Here is a 22525-nt window from a genome sequence, read left to right on the forward strand (position 1 = left end):
TCAATATTACAAATATGCAAATATAAACAAATACTACAAATTTATGTTTTTTTAAACATAAATTATATGTAACGAGTAGGGCGAAGGTGTGCAAACTACTTCAATGCTTATACAGAAATATTTGTAGCAAATAAGTTAATTAGCATAATAATAGAATAATTAGCCTGTATTTAACTCATATGTATGTCACAAAGTTCAGAAAATCCACAACACACGCAACTTGAATTCATAAAAGCATCTAAATAAAAAACTCTTGTCACCTGGGCCGCAGGTGACGGCGACTCCGGGCCAGCAGGTGGCGCCGAGGCGCGTGGCGGGAAAAGGTAAAAATGGGCGTGGCGCGTTGACGGAAGTGTCACCGCCCGGAGCCAAAAGACCACAACGTGCGTCACCCGTGCGCGGCGTGAGGAGTTCTTCGTCGTCCTTTCTGGTCCCCGTCGTCCCGTCCGATCGGCCCGCCATGTTTAAGAACTGGGGGAAGCGCAGGAAGTACGTGACCGCGCCGAAGCGCGTCGACAGGTTCAAGACGCGCCAGCCGTTCCTCGACGACACGGACGAGGAGTCCCTGGCCAGCACGACCAGCGTCAGCTCCGAGAGCGACTTCCAGAGCGACTCCAGCGGCTCGGAGAGCTCCGACGACGGGGCCCGCAAGCGGACGAGCTCCGCCGCGGGCAGCAGCGACAGCGACGGCCGCGTGGCCGCCAGGACGCGCCGCAAGCGCTCCTCCGCCGGCGCCGCGGCCCTGGACGACAGCTCCAGCAGCGGCTCCGACAGCCCGCCCGTCCGCAAGGCCGCGCAGAGGAAGCGCCTGCGGCTGGAGCAGCGGCCGTCCGACTCGGACGCGGAGGCGGAGGCCGCGGAGCGCAAGCGGGACGCGCAGGCGAAGCGCAAGGAGCGGCGGGACAAGCTGCTGGAGCTGTCCCGGCGGAGGAAGTCGGGGGCCGGCCGGCGCCCGGTCCGGAGGAAGCCGCAGGTCTCCCGTAGAATATATTAATTTTTAATATTCTTCTTATATTGAGGCTGAGCACACATATACACACACACACACACGTACACTCACCGTGGTTCAATATACATACATTTATATATACAGTACAGGCCAAAAGTTTGGACACCTATTATTCGATGTGTTTACTTTATTTTCATGACCATTTACGTTGGTAGATTCTCACTGAAGGCATGAAAACTATGAATGACCACATGTGGAGTTCTGTACTTAACAAAAAAAGGTGAAATAAGTGAAAACATGTTTTATATTCTAGTTTCTTTGCTCTGATTCCTGCTTTGCACACTCTTGGCATTCTCTCGATGAGCTTCAAGAGGTCGTCACCTGAAATGCTTCTCCAACAGTCTTGAAGGAGTTCCCAGAGGTGTTTAGCACTTGTTGGGGTCCAGCTCACCCCAAACCATCTGGATTGGGTTCAGGTCCGGTGACTGAGGAGGTCAGGTCTCCACTTTTTGTTAAGTACAGAACTCCACATGTGTTCATTCATAGTTTTAATCCCGTCAGTGAGAATCTACCAACGTAAATGGTCATGAAAATAAAGAAAACACCAAACTTTGGCCTCCATAAGTTGTTTCCAGATTTATTTCTATAATTAACTTTTTATATTACACTTATCTTGTACTGTGCACTTTCTATCGTGACAATGTACATTTAAAACAGACGGTCGCTTTATCTTATATTATATTGTTTCATAGGGGTCTGACAAAACTGAAGACGTCCAGGATGAAGATGAACCCAAACCGGATGCCAAAGAGAACCAAGAGAAGGACAGTGAGGACGACGATGGCGGCGAGGAAGACGATGGCCCGTCCGTGGTGCGCAGCAGCGAGGAGGAGCGTTTGAACGACAGCGACAGCCTGAAAGACTTCATTGTGGACGACAATGACCAGAAAGGGAAGGAGGAAGGTGAAGAGGGACCCGCCCAGGATGTTCTGTCCCAGCTGCCTCCAGAGTGTAAGTCTGCGCTGCCTCTTCTGAAGATCAGTTCTGATTGGTTAAAAAGTGAAAGTGAAGTGATTGTCACATGTGATACACAGCAGCACAGCACACGGTGCACACAGTGAAATTTGTCCTCTGCATTTAACCCATCACCCTGAGTGAGCAGTGGGCAGCCATGACAGGCGCCCGGGGAGCAGTGTGTGGGGACGGTGCTTTGCTCAGTGGCACCTTGGCGGGTCGGGATTCGAACCGGAAACCTTCAGATTACGGGGCCGCTTCCTTAACCGCTAGGCCCCCACTGGCCCTGGTTATGGGGATGGAGCGTAAGTAATTTTGCGCGTCTCGCCCGCAGTCATCACGGGATCCCAGCTCACACACTTCCACGTGGTGGTGAAGGCCTTGCTGATCAACGCTCTGGACGACAACTTCCTGAAGTCCCTCTACAGTAGGTGGTTTTGCCCGACCGCGAGTAGAAGGATCTCTGTGAATTTCTGGACGCTGATTGTCCTCCTCGATCGATCCGCAGGTGGCGAGCGCACCAAGCGCTACGCCGAGGAGATGAAGTCCTCGCTGCACTACTTCGACGAGCGCCTGGTGCTGCCTCGCCTGGAGAACCTGAAGCAGAGGAGCCGGTGGAAGGAGCGCTTTAAGGCAGGACGGCCGCGTGGTTTTATTTTTCTCCTCCTCGCGCCCGCGATGTTCACGGCCTCACGGCCTCGTTCTGATCTGCCCGTCCAGGAGAGGGTGGAGTGTTACCCGGAGGTGCGGATCACCGCGACGGGCAGAGGGCACGGCTGCGAGGCCTGCGAGCTGGACCGCAACGGCCGCTACCTGGTGCGCCTGTCCGGGCAGCTGTACCACAGCAGCACGCTGCAGCAGGACCAGTTCATGCCCGACGACGTTCAGGTACGGCAGAACTGCGGCGCCGGCTTCTCCAGCTCTCGCCGGAGGTGATGACGCGTGCTTTTCTGCCCACCGCCAGAGCTTCCACGTCGGCTCCGTCTGCGCCAGCCGGGCGGAGGTCTACCACGCCCTGAAACATTTCAAGTACCACCTGTTCACCTCCTGCCGAACGGCCATGGAGGAGCAGAGCAAGAAGCTGGACAACAAGGAGCGGGACGAGGAGGAGCCGCCGGTGAAAGACACGGTCAAGAAGGTGTTCGCCGTTCTGCAGGAGAACGGCTGGATCGATAAGGTGGGTTCCTACGGTCGTTAAAAACCCGGAAAAGTCCGTTCTGCGGGAGGACGGGCGGATAGATAAGGTGGGTTCCTACAGTTGTTAAAACTCGGAAAAGTTCGTTCTGCGGGAGGATCGATAAGGCGGGTTCCTACGGTCATTAAAAACCTGGAAAAGTCCGTTCCGCGGGAGGATCGATAAGGCGGGTTCCTACGTTCGTTAATAACCCGTAAAAGTCCGTTCTGCGGGAGGACGGGCGGATAGATAAGGCGGGTTCCTACGTTCGTTAATAACCCGTAAAAGTCCGTTCCACGGGAGGATCAATAACGCGGGTTCCTACGGTCGTTAAAAACCCGGAAAAGTTCATTCTGCGGGAGGACGGGTGGATCGATAAGGCGGGTTCCTACGTTCATTAATAACCCGGAAAAGTCCGTTCTGCGGGAGGACGGGCGGATAGATAAGGTGGGTTCCTATGGTCGTTAAAAACCCGGAAAAAGTCCGTTCTGCGGGAGGATCAGTAAGGTGGGTTCCTACGGTCGTTAAAAACCCGGAAAAGTTCATTCTGCGGGAGGACGGGTGGATCGATAAGGCGGGTTCCTACGTTCATTAATAACCCAGAAAAGTCCGTTCTGCGGGAGGACGGGCGGATAGATAAGGTGGGTTCCTACGGTCGTTAAAAAAACGGAAAAGTCCGTTCCACGGGAGGATCAGTAAGGTGGGTTCCTACGGTCGTTAAAAACCCGGAAAAAGTCAGTTCCGTGGGAGGATCAGTAAGGTGGGTTCCTATGGTCGTTAAAAACCCGGAAAAAGTCCGTTCCGTGGGAGGATCAGTAAGGTGGGTTCCTAAGGTCGTTAAAAACCCGGAAAAAGTCCGTTCCGCGGGAGGATCAGTAAGGTGGGTTCCTACGGTCGTTAAAAACCCGGAAAAGTCCGTTCTGCGGGAGGATCAGTAAGGTGGGTTCCTACGGTCGTTAAAAACCCGGAAAAAGTCCGTTCCGTGGGAGGATCAGTAAGGTGGGTTCCTACGGTCGTTAAAAACCCGGAAAAAGTCCGTTCCGTGGGAGGATCAGTAAGGTGGGTTCCTACGGTCGTTAAAAACCCGGAAAAAGTCCGTTCTGCGGGAGGATCAATAAGGCGGGTTCCTACAGTCGTTAAAACTGGGAAAAGTCCGTTCTGCGGGAGGATCAATAAGGCGGGTTCCTACGTTCGTTAAAAACCCGGAAAAGTCCATTCCTCAGGAGGACAGGCGAATCAATTAGTTGGGTTCCCCCCCACATTTGCGCAAATTTCAGAGAACATGGTCATGAAAATTTGCCTTAATCGCACAATTTATTTTGTAATAATGTGTAAGAACCCTTGTTTTTTTGCATATTAAATGTGTTTTTAATGCTGAGCATAATCAACACGGCAAATTTCTTTTTCCTTCCACAGCAATACGAAACGTTTCAGGAACACCTAAACAACGCTGACTTTTTCCAGGAGGAGAAACTGGACTGAACAGAAGAATCTCTCCCCTTTTTTTTTTTTTTTTTTTTTAAACTTGGCCAACATTCATTTTATCGATGTCTTAAGCGGAACCCATGCGAGACCAGACAGACATTGTAACACCATGGAATAGCAGTAGCTTTATTAGAAATCGAACGAGGAGCTGGATACAGAGGTCCAGGAATTCACAGCACACCCAACTTATACTCCACCATGACGTGCGGATCGCCCATCATCTCGCTTAGTTCCGGATCTGAACAAAGAAGGGGGGAGAGAAAAAGACACACGCTTATTCAACAGAAACTGACAACATTATGAAATAATGTCCCGCTCAAAGCCCCCCGTCTTACCGTTGAGGACGTCCTCGAAGCCGATGGTGTCGTCGCTGCCGCGCAACGTGTCCAGGGCCAAGTTGGAACTCTGGAGGAACGGCAGGCGCTGGATCTGGCCGGGGGACACAAGGTGTTCGGTTTCATTTTCATCATTCAAAGACATTTGTTGACCACGGTCCCTGGACAATTTTCAGCGGCAGGACCGACATGTGACTCAACTTGAAACGTAAATGTAACATATTACTGCATGTCAGCTTCCCGCTCGGTCACCGGGAGGAGTCCGTGGACGGAGGGGGTGTCGCTATATTGTTCATGTCCGTGTGCAGTGCTTGCAGTATCGCTTGTTTTCGTGTTTTCGTTAGCTTAATAGGCCCGGCCAACCTGTCTCGCTGCTCGGTATTCCATCTGCAGCTTGAGCGGAGCATGCAGGCCCTGAATGTTTCTGAGGGTGGAGAAGTTCATCTTGTCCTGGTTCAGACGGAACTGTTGAGTTTGACAGAAACGGTTGGTTAATACATTCGACTCGTGAGCCAATGTTAAGAGCTAATATAGTGTAAGATGTTCTGTTAAAGTTTGCCGGCTAGACCCTTGCTTTTGATCTGCAAAATGTATAAATACAGGTCACGTGGGGTTGCAGGCGTACTCACATTCTTCTCAGAGAGCTCAAGCGGATGACTGGGGAGCAGTTCATTTTTCACACTGGAGAATCTGTAACCATGGTAAAACAAAAAAAACCCTCCATCTTTATATTTAAACAGTATAATGCATTTTATATGTACAGACAACATACATTAAAACTACAGACGTTGTGTCTTACAGATTAATGAGTTTTAATGAAGAAAAATGCGTGCAGGCTTGAGGAGAACCTACCCTCTGCGTAGCGTGTCGGGGACACCATAGGTTCCTGCTTGAGGACAAAGTCCTGTCACTGGGACACTGTCCTTCAGCTGGGACCTCAGACCTCTGGTATTCTGGGGAGTAAACAACACGGGTCGTTCTTAATTTGCCTTGTTTACCTGCTTGCATTCTATAGATTTAAGTTACGCAGAACAGCATCCCAACGCACGTTGAAGGCGCTCTGGATGAGGATGAATGTAACGCAACGTTTCAAGGGCCCCTATTATGATTCCAGTCCCACAATGAGAAGCAGAGGACACACCGTTTTGGTGTCTTTAGCTTTAAATGCTAATGTAAGACAGGCGGGACAAGGAGAGCGGCCTCCTCGCATGAGAGGAAGCCGTAGAAACATGAGGGAACCTTTCCCCCTTATGACGTCATAAGGGGACAATTTCCAGACCTGACTGTGCTGCCGCTCTCTGAATGGTGAAGCAGAATGACCAAAGCACTCTTTACACATAATCGCCATTTCTAGCCACTGCAGGACAATACAGGCTCGAGGAACTTGTATTAAATGTTAAATCATCTCATTTTCATAACTGCACACAAAACGTAAACCGAAAATGTGCTCAGCGGCACACGAAGATCCCATAAGGTTCTGGTTTTACGCACTATAACCTGCGCCCAGTGGTCTGGTGGGACTCGAACCCACAACCTTTAAAGGAGCAGAAGGCCGACGCGCTACCCACTGCGCCACCGCGCCGGTTGGACCCCGCGGCTTCGTCCAGCATGCGCCCTGCCCAGGACGAGCAGCGCGGACGTTACGGAAGTTCCGCGTTAATGAGCCGCGTTAGCTGGCGCGCTAACGTCCGCCCGAAAGAGAAAGTAACGCGGAGTGACGCAGCACAACGCGCGCCTCGCGTTCAGGGCGACATAAGAAGCGCACGGAGCAGGACAGCCGAGCGCAGAAGAGCGAAACGAACCCAGCAACGCCAGTCGCGGATAAGCCAGCTGCGGACCAATAAAGCAAACGTCGTTTTAAAGAGATCACACGGCGCTAGCACACCAGCTACCGGCAGCCCGTGGAAATAAAAACGAGCTGAGCTCCGGACAGACGTCACCGCGGCTACTACTCGAAGGCGCCTCTTTTAACTCACCATCTCTGCCTAGTCACCCTGCGTCGAAACCGGACAGCCAAACGGGACGACGGCTAAATACTTCCGGTTCACCGTCGGACGCGACTATACAAACCCCGGATGTCGCGTTAAATACGCGACATGGATGTACACGCCCCGCCGACGCGGATATATAAACACCGGGCGTCGCATCTCTTTAAAGAAAATTAGCACTAAACACCTCTCTTTTCCAATACCACAGAAAGCTAAAGAACTCCATTTAAAAATTATGTGTGACATTTATCTCTGTAATGATCTTTTGCAAAAGAAATTTGGTACAACTGACAATTTCTGTGTTTTCTGTAATTCTAATATTGAAACACCTCTTTTTTTTGTTTGCAATGCCACACATGTTTTTTGGAATGATTTTCAAAACGGGATAATGTATAAAAAATCAATTCCACCTTTGAGCTTTGAGATAATAAGGGTTGGAGACGAAGAATCAGAATACCGTAATGATAACTTAATTCTTCTGGCAACACTCTCGATTTCTAAAAATCACCCCCATTTTTAAAATGAAATAAGCCCAAACATTATACCAATATATAGACAACTTATTTAAAAAATTGGAAGTCCTCTTATAAGTGACAACGATCGGTGCTTTCGTTTTTCATATTAAGCTATATTTTTGATCTAATCTTTTGTTGTTGTTTTTCGTTTTGTTATGGTGCTATAGGTTGTACTATTTTGTACTATCTGTGCTCAGTTTATAATGTTCTGATGACATTCCTCAAAATGTGAAATGCGCCTTGTAATTTGTGATCCTAAATAGAGGTTCAGGAAAAAAAATATAGAAATATAAAAAGGGCTCTTAGTTTGTAAACTCAAAATTCTATAGAAGTCGAACGAGAATTGCTGATGCCTTCCTCTTGTTAGTCGCTTTGGATAAAATAAAGTAAAGCAAATAAATACCGGACGTCGCGTTAAATACGCGTCATCGATGTACACGCCCCTCCAACGCGCATGACGCGCTAAGTAGCGGCCGGCTGGGCCTGCAGCGGCATGTGGGGGTATAGCTCAGTGGTAGAGCATTTGACTGCAGATCAAGAGGTCCCCGGTTCAAATCCGGGTGCCCCCTCTTTTCGCCTCTTTTTTTTTTAAAAAACACTTCTCGCTGAAAACAACCTTCTGTAATTCTGCAAACCCGTCAAATGTCATATTAGTAAAAAGAGCGTGAGTGCAACTAATCACGACAATTCATGTTGTATCAGTTTTGAGTGGTTGTAATCGATTTTGTGATTAATCACTTTCCAGATCACTTTGTACACAAAATGCTTTTTTTTAAATCAAATTTACCGATCTAAGGATGATTAATGCCTTAAACAAAATACCAAAAAACAAAATAACAAAATCTACAGTGCAATGCAGCAATCCTCAAGCCAGTGAAAACAAAACTACTGCTTATCAAATATCATTCACATTTGTAAACATAACAAAACCTGCATGGCAAACACTGATCACATATTGATTTATCTGAGCGTGTATCGCAGAATCTCATCTTTTTCATGAAACATTTACAGCATTTATTAGACGCTCTTATCCATAGCGACTTACAATCAGTAGTTACAGGGACAGTCCCCTCCCCGGAGATACTCAGGGATAAGTGTCTTGCTCAGGGACACAATGGTAGTAAGTGGGATTTGAACCTGGGTCTTCTGATTCATAATACTTCATTATGTAAGAAATATTGCCTTTCATTTGCTAGACACATATAGGCATTGAATTTTCACATTGCATATTTCTACTTTTTTTTTTTCATAGGTTTGTTTAAGTTTAGTGTAATTTTTCTAAACTTATGATTATGTGTGGGGCAGTGGTGGCCTCTAGTGGGTAAGGAAACACCCATAATTGGAATGTTCAAATTGGATGAGATCCTGAACCTCCAAGGTGCCACTGAGCAAGGTACCGTCCCCACACTGAACAAGGTACCGTCCGCCACTGCTCACCATTTACATTTACAACATTTATCAACAGTAATACCGGGCTTTGATGTTTTATGCAAGCAATAAATATGAACTGAAACATTGTAACCGCTGATGACCTCTGACCTGCACTCGAGCCTCTGTCAGGTCCAGCCTCATCGCCAGTTCCTCCCTGACAAAAACTGAACAAAGTGCCTTCATTTGTGGCTAATTTAAATACATTTACGACATTTACCAGACGCCCTTATCCAGAGTGACTTACAATCAGTAGTTACAGGGACAGTCCCCCCCTGGAGACACTCAGGGTTAAGTGTCTTGCTCAGGGACACAATCGTAGTAAGCGGGATTTGAACCTGGGTCTTCTGGTTCATAGGCTACTACCACCCCTATGGTAATGGTTAAAAGTAGCGGACCCATCTCCCAGCTCTACGAGAAACACCTCATCCATCGAGCTCGGAACATAATGAACCACCCCTCACACGCCCCGTTCTCCCTCTTACCGTCTGGCAGACGGTTCCGCAGCATCAGAACTGTAGCTGCCAGACACGGCAAGAGCAGTCCGAGCTCTCAATGCACCGCCATCACAGAACACTGTAAAACTCGACTTCCAGCCTTATGCACCGGATATTGCCACATCTCTGCTCTTTTTGCACGTTTGTCTCGTGTGTCCTGTTTGAAATATCCAACATATGTGAAAGTGAAGTGATTGTCACTCGTGATACACAGTTCAAGTTCAAGTTCAAGTTCAAGTAACCTTTATTGTCATCTCTTCTATATATTGTGCAGATATACAGAGAGACGAGAAGACGTGGCTCCAGTTTACACAGTGCAACATAAAAGTAGACAACAAAAAAACAGAAAACAGATGCGTCACATGAAATACAATATATAAATAAATAGGATACAGAATATACATTTTAGCTAAAAATTAAGTGTTAAAAAGTGACCAGTGGTATATACATGTTTAGCCTGTGCAAATAAACAACAGTAGTGGTAGTACAGTTATTGGTTTCAGTGCAACAAGAAGAGGTAGTCCGTATAGCAGCGTGTGCATATTTGCAGCAATGAGGTATAAAGTGCAGAGGTGCAACAGAGCTAGTCCGCAGTGCGAGTGTGTGTGTGGGGGGGAAGTATGAGAGCAGGTAGTGTGTTCAGGAGCCTGATGGCTTGTGGGAAGAAGCTATCACGCATCCTGGATGATCGAGACCTGATGCTGCGGTAGCGTCTGTCGGATGGGAGGAGTGTAAAAAGTCCATGTGATGGGTGTGAGGGGTCGAGCACGATGCAGGAGGCTCTTCTGATGCAGCGCTTATAGAAGATGTCCTGCAGCGGCGGAAGAGACGCTCCGATGATGTTACCAGCTGCTATGATGATCCTTTGAAGCTGCCTGATATCGGCAACAGTGCTGTTACCGAACCAGGCGGAGATGCAGCTGGTCAGGACACTGTCCATGGTGCCCCTGTAAAAGGGTGGGAGGGGGCAGGTTGGCTCGCTTCAGCCGTCTCAGAAAGTGGAGACGCTGCTGGGCCTTTTTGGTAATGGAGGTGATGTTGGTGGTCCAAGTGAGATCGTCTGAGATGTGGACTCCCAGGAACTTGGTGTCTTTTACAGTCTCAACCGTGGAGCCGTGGATGCTTTTGTCCACATTCAGCGACAGGTTGTTCTCACTGCACCGGGCGGCCAGCTGCTGTACCTCATCTCTGTAAGCCGACTCATCGTTGTTGCTGATGAGCCCCACCACGGTCGTGTCGTCGGCGAATTTGATGATGTGGTTCGAGCTGTGCAGGGCGGTGCAGTCGTGAGTCAGGAGTGTGAACAGAAGTGGACTGAGAACGCAGCCCTGAGGAGCTCCGGCACTCAGCTTGATGGTGCTGGAAACGTTCTCGCCGATTCGGACGGACTGAGGTCTCTCTGACAGGACATCCAGTATCCAATTACAGAGCGAGGTACTCAGTCCCAGCTCGCTCAGTTTCACACACAGTCTCCGGGGGATGATGGTGTTGAATGCTGAACTAAACTCTATGAACAGCAATCTAACATAAGAGTCTTTATTGTCCAAGTGTGAGAGGGAAAGGTGAAGTGCAGTGGATATCGCGTCCTCAGTTGACCTGTTTGTGCGATAAGCAAACTGCAGAGGGTCCAGTGAGTGAGGGAGGTTGCTTTTCACCTGTGCCATGACAAGTCTCTCAAAGCACTTCATGGTGATGGGGGAAAGAGCTCCCATGCTGAGAAATCCCTTCACTCATATTAATAATCGTCTGGTTAAGATGCTTATGATAAATAAATAAATAAAAGTGAAGTGATTGTCACATGTGATACACAGCAGCACAGCACACACAGTGAAATGTGTCCTCTGCATTTAACCCGTCACCCTTGGTGAGCAGTGGGCAGCCATGACAGGCGCCCGGGGAGCAGTGTGTGGGGACGGTGCTTTGCTCAGTGGCACCTTGGCGGATCGGGATTCGAACCGGCAACCTTCTGATTACGGGGCCGCTTCCTTAACCACTAGGCCACCACTGCCCCTATCCACTTACAAGTTATGTCCAGTTTTACTTTTCACCTATGGAGAAAACCTGTATAGTATTTAGGCTTCAGTTTATATATTTTTCTTTTATGATTGCACTATGCGGGGGTCTGTGTGAAACCTTATTTCAATACATGGTACACTGTGTATTAGGGCTGGGGAAAAAATCGATTTAATCGATTTATCGATTTTGTAGTTTAAAACGATTTTCATTTTGCAAACTCGATTTTTTTGCCACAATAGTTTTTTCCGACTTTCCCATATTTCGTCCTTGTTGGTTACCGTAGCGCGATACGAGCCCCCGCCCCGCGTAACACGGTCAAAACAACATGGCAGCGTGTAGCGGAGAACCACTTCCAAAGAAAGGCGCAGGTAATTCCGTCATTTGGAACTGGTTTGGTTTTGATGCAGCAGACGAATAAAATATGTTTCAAGGCTGTACAACAAATCTTTTCCAGCTCCTGAGGAAGAAACATCCCGAAGAAAACGGCTCCTCTAGCACACCTGCTAAAAAAGCAAACTACACTTCCTGACAGCTTTACAAACTGTGTGCCTCATGATAAGAACGGAGCGCGATTACAGAGGCGGTCACGTTTTATATTGCCACAGACATGCTGCCAATTTATTTAATCACATGCTGAAAGTATTAGATGCGAGGTACGCTGTCACCAGTCGCAAGTATTTCGCCGATGTAGCGCTGCCTCACCTGTACAATACAACTCGGGAAAAGATGCATGCAAACACAGGCATGTTTCATTTTTTATATTCACACTATACTGAAAAGAGTTTTTTTTTTAATTGTTATATGTTACAAAATTTGTAATTATCTGATTTCTTGAACAGAAAATTTAAGCTGTTGCACTTTTGCTTAAACCTGGGTTAAAGCTTGAAATTGTTGAATGACAGAGCCTCATGTACTTTTTGTTTTGGGATTCTACGCATTTTTACTCTTGAGGACAATCATAGCAATAATGTTGCACTTTGATACTATATCTGATGTCTGCAGCCATTTTTTAAGTGCATTGGGGAAAAAAAATCGAAAATCGAATCGAAACTGGTATTTTTCTTTAAAAATCGAAGATTTTTTTTTTTGTTGCAAAATCGCCCAGCCCTACTGTGCATACTCTCGTACTGACAATAAACCAATCTTCAATCTTGAACATTTCGTTGTGTCACCGTGTGCTGTGTTTCACTGATTATTTATCTTTATAAACACACCATGGTGCGTGAATCTGTGTGAATCGGTGTATATTGTTGTACTGTCTATGAATCCCTCTTGAACGTGGTTATAGTTGCCACCGTGTGCAGTTCTCTCTGTCGCCATGCGGCGCCGCCACTACCGGGACTGGCCGCTGGGGGGCAGCGGACTTCCGGGCGGACGCAGCAGCTGCCAGAAAGCGAGACCCACGTCAATGTCTGCGCTGCGGCCGCCGGAGGAAAACGGACAAAAGACGAGGGCCTGAACCAGCCCATGACACCCGGCCCGACGGACGGCGCCCATGGCCGCGCGTAACGACCTGTCGCTGCGAGTGAGCGTCTTCTCCGAGCAGGGAGGCAGGAAATACATGGAGGACGTCACCGAGGTGCTGGTGGAATACGAGCCCGGCGAGGAGGAGCTCGGCGCGGCCGCCCTCGGTGCCCCGGGAGAGCAGCCCTGCGGCGCGCCGGGGGCCCCGGACCGGGCCCCCGCGGAGGCGCGGAGGTCCGTGGCGTTTTTCGCGGTGTTCGACGGCCACGGCGGCCGCGAGGCCGCGCTCTTCGCGCGGGATCACCTGTGGGACTTTCTGAAGAAGCAGCGGGGCTTCTGGTCCCAGGACTACCGGGAGGTGTGCGCGGCGATCCGGAAGGGCTTCGTAGCCTGCCACCACGCGATGTGGAAAAAGCTCCGTAGGTGCCGCCGTTTTTGTTTGTGTGTTAATGCTACGGTTGTTCCCGTGGTGGTGAGGGGAGGGTCGGCCAGGGGAGCTGCTGTCTATCGCTGGGCGGCGGTAGGCGTGGCTCTTTGCTGATTGGTCCTTGTCCTGAAAGGGGGCGCTCTGGTTGGCCAGGCTCCTGGAACGGCGCGTCCTCATTGGCTGGCCGGCCGACGTAAAAACTGGAAAGAGATTTTTTTAATTCCGAAAACAAGTTGAGCATTTTAGTCGATTCCCCCATGCTTTAGATTTAGTTAGTATAGTTTGGGTTAGTGTGTGTATATACAGTACAGGCCAAAAGTTTGGACACCTTCTCAAACAACGTTTTTTCTTTATTTTCATGACCATTTACGTTGGTAGATTCTCACTGAAGGCATCAAAACTATGAATGAACACATGTGGAGTTATGTACTTAACAAAAACTGGCCTCCACAGTCACCGGACCTGAACCCAATCCAGATGGTTTGGGGTGAGCTGGACCCCAACAAGTGCTAAACACCTCTGGGAACTCCTTCAAGACTGTTGGAGAAGCATTTCAGGTGACGACTTCTTGAAGCTCATCGAGAGAATGCCAAGAGTGTGCAAAGCAGGAATCAGAGCAAAGAAACTAGAATATAAAACATGTTTTCACTTATTTCACCTTTTTGTTGTTAAGTACAGAACTCCACATGTGTTCATTCATAGTTTTGGTGCCTTCAGTGAGAATCTACCAACGTAAATGGTTGTGAAAATAAAGAAAACACATTGAATGAGAAGGTGTGTCCAAACTTTTGGCCTTAACTGTGTGTGTGTGTGTGTGTGTGTGTGTGTGTGTGTGTATATACAGAAATATTTTATGATTGCACTATGCGGGGGTCTGTTTGAAATTATTTAAATACACGGTATACTGTTGTACTGACTATAAACCAATCTTCAATCATGAATACCATGCTGTACTGATGTATTCATATTTAGAGTAATGTGCAAAATTTTTTGCCAGTAGTAAAACTTCTTAAAGTTTCTTCATCTTCCGAACAGTAACTGCGAACTAGTTGAGAACGGGACCGTCTAAAAGTGTAAAACACATAAATGATCCTGATCCTGAAAGCGCTAATAGGAGAACTGGGTGTCAGTCTCTCCCAACTCTGTAAGCTAATGAAGGATTTCCTACTGAAGTAACAGCCTACGGATGGAGAACAATTTCGCACTGATTCAGTCTCTTTCTCTTACACACATCATTTTGGGTCAGTGGGGGCCTAGCGGTTAAGGAAGCGGCCCCGTAATCAGAAGGTTGCCGGTTTGAATCCCGATCCGCCAAGGTGCCACTGAGGTGCCACTGAGCAAAGCACCGTCCCCACACACTGCTCCCCGGGCGCCTGTCATGGTGCCCACTGCTCACCAAGGGTGATGGGTTAAATGCAGAGGACAAATTTCACTGTGTGCATTGTGTGCTGTGCTGCTGTGTATCACATGTGACAATCACTTCACTTTTTATGACACGGTTTCTTGAAAATGTGGGGGGAAAAAACGCAATAAACACTTTGTTTAAGTAAATATTAAATTAACAATATTTCTATATTTACGTATTGCACCGTCCTCGTGTAATTGTTGGCCGGTTTCTTTGTCCTGCCCTCACCTGCTACGGTGGCATTTCAAGTCGTGTGCGGCGGTGAACCCGGGAACAGTTTAGCGAATAAACAGAACATGAAATGTCTGTCGTTGCCCTTCGGCTGTTTAATGACCCGTGCACCTTCATGCAGGGTCACGCAGAGCCACCGAGCTCATGGGGGGGTGGTTGGGTTGGGGACACTGTTGTCTGTGCACTGGGCTGACGTGACTAGAACTGCTGCAAACGTGTGTTGCTTGCCACGCCCTGATCTCCCGTCTCCCTCTCTGTATCCCGTCAGCGGAGTGGCCGAAGACCATCACCGGCCTTCCGAGCACGTCCGGCACCACTGCCAGCGTGGTGGTGATCCGAGGCGACCGCATGTTCGTGGCCCACGTCGGGGACTCGTCCGTAGTGCTGGGGGTGAAGGAGGACCCGTCGGACAAAGTGGTGAAAGCCGTGGAGGTCACGCAGGATCACAAGCCGGAGCTGCCCAAGGAGAGGCAGCGGATCGAGGGCCTGGGGGGCAGGTGAGGAGGCTCATGGGTCTCTACCCTACACGAAATTAGACTTGCAGTGGTGGCCTAGCGGGTAAGGACGCGGCTGCCGCTTTGTATCCCCAACCGACTCCACATGGCTGCCCGCTGCTCACGAAGGGCGATGGTTAAATGCAGGGGCCGCATTACACTGTGTGCACCGTGTGCTGTGCTTCACAATTACAATTTAACTTAATTTCCTTTTATTCCTTACGAGTCGTATATTTGCTTCACAAGCAATAATCGATTCTTTCAGGATTTGAAGATGTCTGGTTTTATTTGGCAAAATGAAACGTGCGTTTCAGAGAAGTCAGTATAATGAACGAATGTAGATTCAGGTTCAGTGACTGGAGATGCGTGGAGATCCTCTGGTATGCAGATGCGCCCAAGACCACCGTAAAATTGAACAGGAATCTGTCCTGATTCCACCAGTGACCAATGCCACATCAGGATCGGTCTGCTGATCCACCATCGAGGATTAATCACTAAGGATTAATATGGTTAGCGATTTTACCGATTCGTGGTCGCGGCCCTGACCTCATTTGATAGCTGCAACGCTGTGAAATAATTTGAAATATTTATGGCGTGGTGATTGTGCAAGTCAGCACGGTCCTGAGTGCTGCCGGAATCTGTCATGTGACGTAACGACCCAGCCGCCAGCTGACTGATCATCAGTGGATTAACCCGTGCTGTCACGCGTCCCTCAGCGTGGTGAAGAAGTCGGGCGTGAACCGGGTGGTGTGGAAGAGGCCGCGGCTGACGCACAATGGGCCCGTCAGGAGGAGCACCGTTATAGACCAGATCCCCTTTCTGGCGGTGGCCCGGGCCCTGGGTGAGTGTCGTCCCTGGGTGAGTGACCCCGCGCGGCTCCGCCCCCAGCCCCGCCCTTCTCACCCGTCTCTCTGCAGGGGACCTCTGGAGTTACGACTTCTACAGCGGCGAGTTCGTGGTGAGCCCCGAACCAGACACCAGCGTGGTGACGCTGGACCCCCGGCGCCACCGCTACATCATAGTGGGCAGTGACGGTCTGTGGAACATGGTGCCCCCTCAGGAGGCAGTCACTGTGCTGCAGAGTCACGATGAAGCTGTGGTGAGGGTCTCGTCTGTGCCCACGTGCCTTTGGTGACTATCTAAATGACCATTTCATGGCAGCTGCTGACATACCTTGTGACCCTGTCTCTCTCCACAGGCTCCCTTTGGCATGTCCTCTGCCCGGCGGTTAGGATGCCACGCCCTCCTGCGCTGGCGCCAGCGCATGCTGCGCGCGGACAACACCAGCGTCATCGTCATCGCCCTGACCGAGCCCGGCACGTGTCACAAGGTCATCCACCGAGACGAGATCATCCTTAACCTGGCGGAAGGGCTACAGGGGAACCAGCCGGGTGGATCTCGCACCAACACGCCCATCAGCAGGGTTAGTTCACACACGCGCGCACACACACACACACACACACACACACATGCATACACACACGTGGTTGGGACCTGTAATCCACTGTTTCACAATGACAATCACTTTACTTTCTCCAGGTAAATGGCCCCTTATGAGTAGTACTCAGTTCACGGAGCATCACACTTTCCATATTTAGTTATTCAAAAATTAATTTTATTAATTTAATTCTACACACTTCATAATGACAACATGGAGGGAAAAAAAAGTTTACCCAAGGTTTTGGGAAAGCACATGTACGTTTACTGCCTTTGCCATGAGGATCAAAAGTCTTCTGTTTCCCCTGATCGTCCTTGAGATGTTTCGTCAGGTTAATTGGAGTCCACCTGTGGAAGGACATGATTTGGAAAGACACGTGCCTGTCTATATAAGGTCCCACAGATGACTGTTCATGTCAGAGCACAAACCAAGCATGAAGTCAAAGGAATTGTCTAAAGACCTCAAAGACAGGATTGTCTTGAGCCACAAATGTGGTGAAGGTTACAGAAAAAAATCTGCTGCCATGACAGGCGCCCGGGGAACAGTGTGTGGGAACGGTGCTTTGCTCAGTAGCACCTTGGCGGTTTGGGATTCCTTACCTCCTAGGCCACCACTGTAGGGCTGCAACTAACGATTATTTTAATAATCGATTAATCTGTTGATTATTTTTTGATTAATCGTAGAATCGGATAAAAAAAAAAACTACAAAAAAAAAAAACAAGAAAAGCATTAATTTCCAACCCTTTATTCAAAAACAGAACCAAAATTGTGCACAAACATGTTGCTCCTTGAGCTGTTATAATAATAATAAAATAAGAATTGACTAACACAAAAAACATACACATGTATGCTTTACATCTGCTATATATATATATATATATATATATATATATATATATATAGCAGATGTAAAGCATACATGTGTATGTATATATATATATTTTTTTTTAAATAAAGTGCCAGCTCCAGAACGATAAATAATTTATAAAAAAAATAAAGAACAATACAAATCAGAAAATTTAACAGGATTTGTTTGAATGTCAGAACTTGTTCTCTACACTACACTACACTGCAGATGCAATAGCATAAGAAATTGTCTTGTTTTCTGATAAAACATCTCAAAATCCAAGATGGCGGCGCGTGCACACGCAGCGGCTTCTCTCTCTCCCGACCAAACAGCGTTTTCATGTTTTTCGTCCTGTAAGTCGCAGTGTTTTTGTACGTCTTCGTCGCGTTTATCTGCCCTCAAGCACTCTCCACCATGTGCCCTTATTTGTATATGGTGTTTTTAAAATTGTATATTGTGCCTTTCTTTTTAAATTGTATTTATACTCTGTTTTCGTTACTGTTACTGTTTTTGTATTTAATGTTACTTTTATGGGTCAGAGAGTAACGTAATTTCAATTCTCTGCATGTCCTGTACATGTGGCAGAATTGACAATAAAGTTGACTTGACTTGACTTGAAAATATAGTGATTGTTTGTTTAAAACAAGCAAAATTATCTGCCAATGGGGTAAGAAAACTAATCTTAATGAGATATAATCTCAAACAGAAGTTTTAAGCATCACTTAATTTTCTCATGCCATTTTTCTTGTCTAGTAATCTTGATTTAAGATTTTTTAATTATTTGGACTGGAAACAAGACAAAATTACTAGGTAAGAAAAGCTTTTTTTGCAGTGTAGCTATACATGACAACAGATTGAAAAGTGAATGGTCCAAAAAAGGCTAGTGAATAAAACATGTCTTTAGTCAGAGCGACTTACGATCAGTAGTTACAGGGACAGTCCCCCTGGAGCAACTTAGGGTTGAGTGTCTTGCTCAGGGACACAATAGGCGAGTCGTCCACGCGGAGACGCAGAGAAAAGTCCGAACGCTGTTTCATCCCCCCTCCACACCTGTAGGTGGCGCTGTAAGTCTAGTTCTTCTCCGCGGCGAGTTAAACACCAGCACCAGGGACATTACGTTCCTCACTTCAAAATGGAACAAAAGTAGGATTCTGTAGCCCCTGCTGCTGAACTCCCTTCTTCCTCCTCAAACACTCCAACATGTTTGCGTTTCAGGTGCTGGATCATTGCCGTGGTGCTGCTGTGCCGTGCCATGTCGCTTTTGCATATTTTCGCGCAGATTTCTCTGCCTCCGCCATGTATCTGTCCTCTACCTCCGCTTGTTTTTTTTTTTTTTTGCTCCGCGCTGTCTATGAGGCGCCAAACTCTGCTAGCATCTGTGCGCGAGAGAAACCAAGTGTGTTCACTGCGCTCCGCGCTCAAATAAAGTTTTTTTTTTTAATAATCAAACGAATCGATTAGGGAACTCGTTGCCAACTCTTTTAGTAATCGATTTTTATCAATGTAATCGATTCGTTGTTGCAGCCCTACACCACTGCCCCTGACTTGAAGGTCCCAAAGAGCACAGTGGCCTCCGCCATCTGTGAAGGGAAGAAGTTCAAAACCACGAGGACTACCTAGAGCTGGCCGGCCACCTAAACTGAGCGATCAGGGGAGAAGGGCCCTCTGTGGACAGAATAGGACCTTTTAGGACTCTCAGACCATGCATACGAAAATTCTCTGGTCTGATGAGACAAAGATGGAAATCTGGTGTGAATGCCAGAGGTCACGTTTGGAGGAAACCAGGCACCGTGTATCACCAGGCCAATACACTCCCTACAGTGAAGCATGGTGGTGGCAGCATCATGCTGTGGGGATGTTTTTCAGCAGCAGGAACTGGGGGACTAGTCAGGATAGAGGGGAAGATGACAGCAGCAAGAGACAGAGACATGATGGATGAAAACCTGCTCCAGAGCGCTCTTGAACTCAGACTGGGGCGGGATTCAGCAGGACAATGACCCTGAGCCCACAGCCAAGATATCAAAGGCGTGGCTTCAGAGCAACTCTGTGAATGTCCTTGAGTGGCTCAGCCAGAGCCCAGACTTGAATCTGATTGAACATCTCTGAAGAGATCTTAAAATGGCTGTGCACAGACGCTTCTAATCCAACCTGATGGAGCTTGAGAGGTGCTGCAAAGAGGAATGGATGAAACTGGCCAAAGATATGTGTGCCAAGCTTGTGGCATCATAGTAATTAGTGCCAAAAGTGCAGATATGGCATTGGTCATGTATATACAGTACAGTGTTTTCTTTATTTTCATGACCATTTACGTTGGTAGATTCTCACTGAAGACATCAAAACTATGAATGAACACATGTGGAGTTCTGTACTTAACAAAAAGTGGAGACCTGACCTCCACAGTCACCGGACCTGAACCCAATTCAGATGGTTTGGGGTGAGCTGGACCCCAACAAGTGCTAAACACCTCTGGGAACTCCTTCAAGACTGTTGGAGAAGCATTTCAGGTGACGACCTCTTGAAGCTCATGGAGAGAATGCCAAGAGTGTGCAAAGCAGTAATCAGAGCAAAGAAACTAGAATATAAAACATGTTTTCAGTTATTTCACCTTTTTTTGTTAAGTACAGAACTCCACATGTGTTCATTCATAGTTTTGGTGCCTTCAGTGAGAATCTACCAACGTAAATGGTCATGAAAATAAAGAAAAGACGTTGAATGAGAAGGTGTCCAAACTGTGTGTGTGTATAAATATATATTGCAGCTTTAATAAAGGCTTACATGCCTCAAGATTAACTGGCTACAGTTGCCTAGCAACAACTCAGCAGAACAGCAGCACTGTAGCGTATTTATATTGGTTTCAAAAGGAGATATGTGTGTGTGTGTGTGTTTTTATACTTTGATGTCCGTCGTCGCTCTTGTCTACTAGCAAAAACCAGGAACCACGTCAGCAGATTACCTGCCAGTGTCATTAGTCCCCGGAGGACCGTGGAGTTTGTCCACACGCTCCTGAGGTCTTATCTCGCCGCCCGGCACGGTTTCCTGCCTTTTAAGTGTTTAAGTGGCCTGGCGTCGGTGCGGTTATGATGAGTGACGATGCCTGCGCCTTTGTTCCCGACCTGACTCGGACCATTTTTCATGTGTGTATACACTCCTGCTTTCCTGCATCATATTAATCCGCGCCGGCTGACGTTCTGAGAGATTACGGCCGGTGTGTCAGGGTTTAATGTCTGATATTTTATTGCAGAATGCTTTTAAAGCAAGGAGATTAAAAGGTTTCCTTCGCTCCGCAGGCTCCAGAGCAGGACATGCTGTCGCCGCCGGGCGCGGCCCCGCCCCCTCCCGAACGTTCCAACGGGCTGTCGGACCCGCCGATGACCACGGACTCCCAGAAGAGCGGCCTGCAGGACCACGCCTTGAACACCTGGTCTAATAAAGGCGAACGGACATCTGGACCCCCAATGAGGCGGCCCCGGCGCGGTCTGCAGCGCCCCCACGCCGCCCCGCCCCGCCGCAGGTACCCCGAACGGCCCAACGTACGGCGCGCCACCAGGCCCCCGAAACGGGCTGCGAACATGAGCAGTCTGCTGCTGCAGCACTGCAAGGCTACGCTGTGCGTGTGCTGAACACACACACACACACACACACACACACCGTACTTCAGCATGGTTACAAATGTTCAAAATTACTCGGTAGGTTTGTGTATCACTCTGGTTAATCATCATGGAGTTTTTAATTATATAAATACAGACCAGAGAATGTGTGATTTTTATGATTTCATGTCGGTGTAGATACAATCTCGTCTGGCTGTGTCTTCACAAATTGCATAAAAAGTTTTATCGCTCTTTAAATATGTATTTAATGTAGTGAGTGAAATATATTTTTGTACTTGAAATAGAGAATGTATGATTTCATGTCTGTAGATACAATCTCGTCTGGCTGTGTCTTTAAAAAGTTGCATAAAGTGTTTTATCGATATTTAAATATATATTATGTAGTTAGTGAAATATATTTTTTTACTTGAAATATATATAAAACATATATTAGAAAAATGCCCAACTGTGGTTCTGTAGTTTTTCCTTTTCCCCTCGTGTGTAGTTTTTTTGTACTTTTGTCAGACCCAGGTCGCCATTTGCCAGTTTTTGAAGGTGTTTTGCTTGAGAATTTGCCTGATTTAAGCCCAAAGTTGCCTTTCGTCAGCTTCCAGCCTGACCTGTATGCAGAGCGACTTTTACTGAAGCATAATGGTGTCGAAAATATGCCGATCTGAGTTCCAACCACATGAAGGACAGAAGATCTGCATGTGGGACACACTTTACTGGCCGCTCTGTAGCTGTTTTTTTTTTTTTTTTAAATATTATTATTTATTTACTTACATGTTTGTTTGTTTGTTTTTCTGTGTGAAAAATTCAAATGTTCATATTTGCACTGTTCATCATTGGCAATACGGACCCTGCGGTGGTCCTGTACCTACAGACCGAAGCTCCTTTCATGTTGTATTTTTTTATTATTTTTTTGTGTGAAATGATCGTTCAAGAGGATTTAAAACCAAGCCTCATACAGATCCTGCATGTGTGATGTTTTATTTATAGTGGTTTTTAATTAGTGAGATGATGATTATGATTGCAACATGTTCACTCTGGTCATTAAATTGGTTCTGTGACTGGACGTCAGTCTTCTGAATTATTTTAATTATTCATCCCTACGCAACGTTTGCCTATAAATCAAAGTCACTTACAGACGTGTTATTCATGACCTCCGCGTAATCGGCAGTGACTATAGGACAAGCCACTCTGCAGAGTCATGTGACTGCTGTCACCTTGG

General features: G+C 47.5%; 3 protein-coding genes across 4 annotated transcripts; 2 read left to right on the plus strand and 1 right to left on the minus strand.

The window, feature by feature from the left end:
- Positions 1-336: 336 nt before the first annotated feature.
- ccdc82 (coiled-coil domain containing 82) lies at positions 337-5763 on the plus strand. Of its 2 annotated transcripts, XM_028984857.1 has the most exons (8): positions 337-742; positions 911-973; positions 1702-1960; positions 2298-2390; positions 2472-2596; positions 2684-2851; positions 2928-3140; positions 4554-5763. In XM_028984857.1, exons 1-8 carry the CDS (start codon positions 461-463, stop codon positions 4617-4619), a joined length of 1269 nt encoding a protein of 422 aa, XP_028840690.1. In that variant the 5' UTR covers positions 337-460; the 3' UTR covers positions 4620-5763. The 2 variants fall into 2 exon arrangements, with proteins under 2 accessions (XP_028840690.1, XP_028840689.1); XM_028984856.1 differs by having other exon boundaries at positions 337-973.
- On the minus strand, positions 4728-7034 carry pomp (proteasome maturation protein). Its single transcript, XM_028984861.1, has 6 exons — positions 6934-7034; positions 5810-5910; positions 5587-5647; positions 5321-5422; positions 4958-5051; positions 4728-4860 (listed from the first exon to the last, which is right to left on the minus strand). The coding sequence occupies exons 1-6, from the start codon at positions 6934-6936 to the stop codon at positions 4793-4795; spliced, it is 429 nt and encodes a 142-aa protein (XP_028840694.1). The 5' UTR covers positions 6937-7034; the 3' UTR covers positions 4728-4792.
- A 5716-nt stretch (positions 7035-12750) lies between these two features.
- Positions 12751-22318, plus strand: ppm1db (protein phosphatase, Mg2+/Mn2+ dependent, 1Db). The gene is made up of 6 exons (XM_028984949.1): positions 12751-13284; positions 15197-15425; positions 16139-16263; positions 16340-16521; positions 16621-16845; positions 20995-22318. Exons 1-6 carry the CDS (start codon positions 12897-12899, stop codon positions 21325-21327), a joined length of 1482 nt encoding a protein of 493 aa, XP_028840782.1. The 5' UTR covers positions 12751-12896; the 3' UTR covers positions 21328-22318.
- The last annotated feature ends 207 nt before the right edge of the window (positions 22319-22525 follow it).

Source organism: Denticeps clupeoides, chromosome 6 (genome assembly GCF_900700375.1).
Source record: "Denticeps clupeoides chromosome 6, fDenClu1.1, whole genome shotgun sequence".
Classification (NCBI taxonomy): domain Eukaryota; kingdom Metazoa; phylum Chordata; class Actinopteri; order Clupeiformes; family Denticipitidae; genus Denticeps; species Denticeps clupeoides.

Excerpts from the sequence above, each read along its gene's own strand:
- ccdc82 (XM_028984856.1), top strand. The coding sequence starts at position 461 with ATGTTTAAGAACTGGGGGAAGCGCAGGAAGTACGTGACCGCGCCGAAG. Across the intron at positions 1,961-2,297 it reads GTCCCAGCTGCCTCCAGAGT|TCATCACGGGATCCCAGCTC; the intron begins GTAAGTCTGCGC and ends TCTCGCCCGCAG. Across the intron at positions 2,391-2,471 it reads CTTCCTGAAGTCCCTCTACA|GTGGCGAGCGCACCAAGCGC; the intron begins GTAGGTGGTTTT and ends ATCGATCCGCAG.
- ppm1db (XM_028984949.1), top strand. The coding sequence starts at position 12,897 with ATGGCCGCGCGTAACGACCTGTCGCTGCGAGTGAGCGTCTTCTCCGAG. Across the intron at positions 13,285-15,196 it reads CGCGATGTGGAAAAAGCTCC|CGGAGTGGCCGAAGACCATC; the intron begins GTAGGTGCCGCC and ends GTATCCCGTCAG. Across the intron at positions 16,522-16,620 it reads AGAGTCACGATGAAGCTGTG|GCTCCCTTTGGCATGTCCTC; the intron begins GTGAGGGTCTCG and ends CTCTCTCCACAG.
- pomp (XM_028984861.1), bottom strand. Across the intron at positions 5,052-5,320 it reads AATACCGAGCAGCGAGACAG|ATCCAGCGCCTGCCGTTCCT; the intron begins GTTGGCCGGGCC and ends TCCCCCGGCCAG. Across the intron at positions 4,861-4,957 it reads CTTCGAGGACGTCCTCAACG|ATCCGGAACTAAGCGAGATG; the intron begins GTAAGACGGGGG and ends TTCTTTGTTCAG.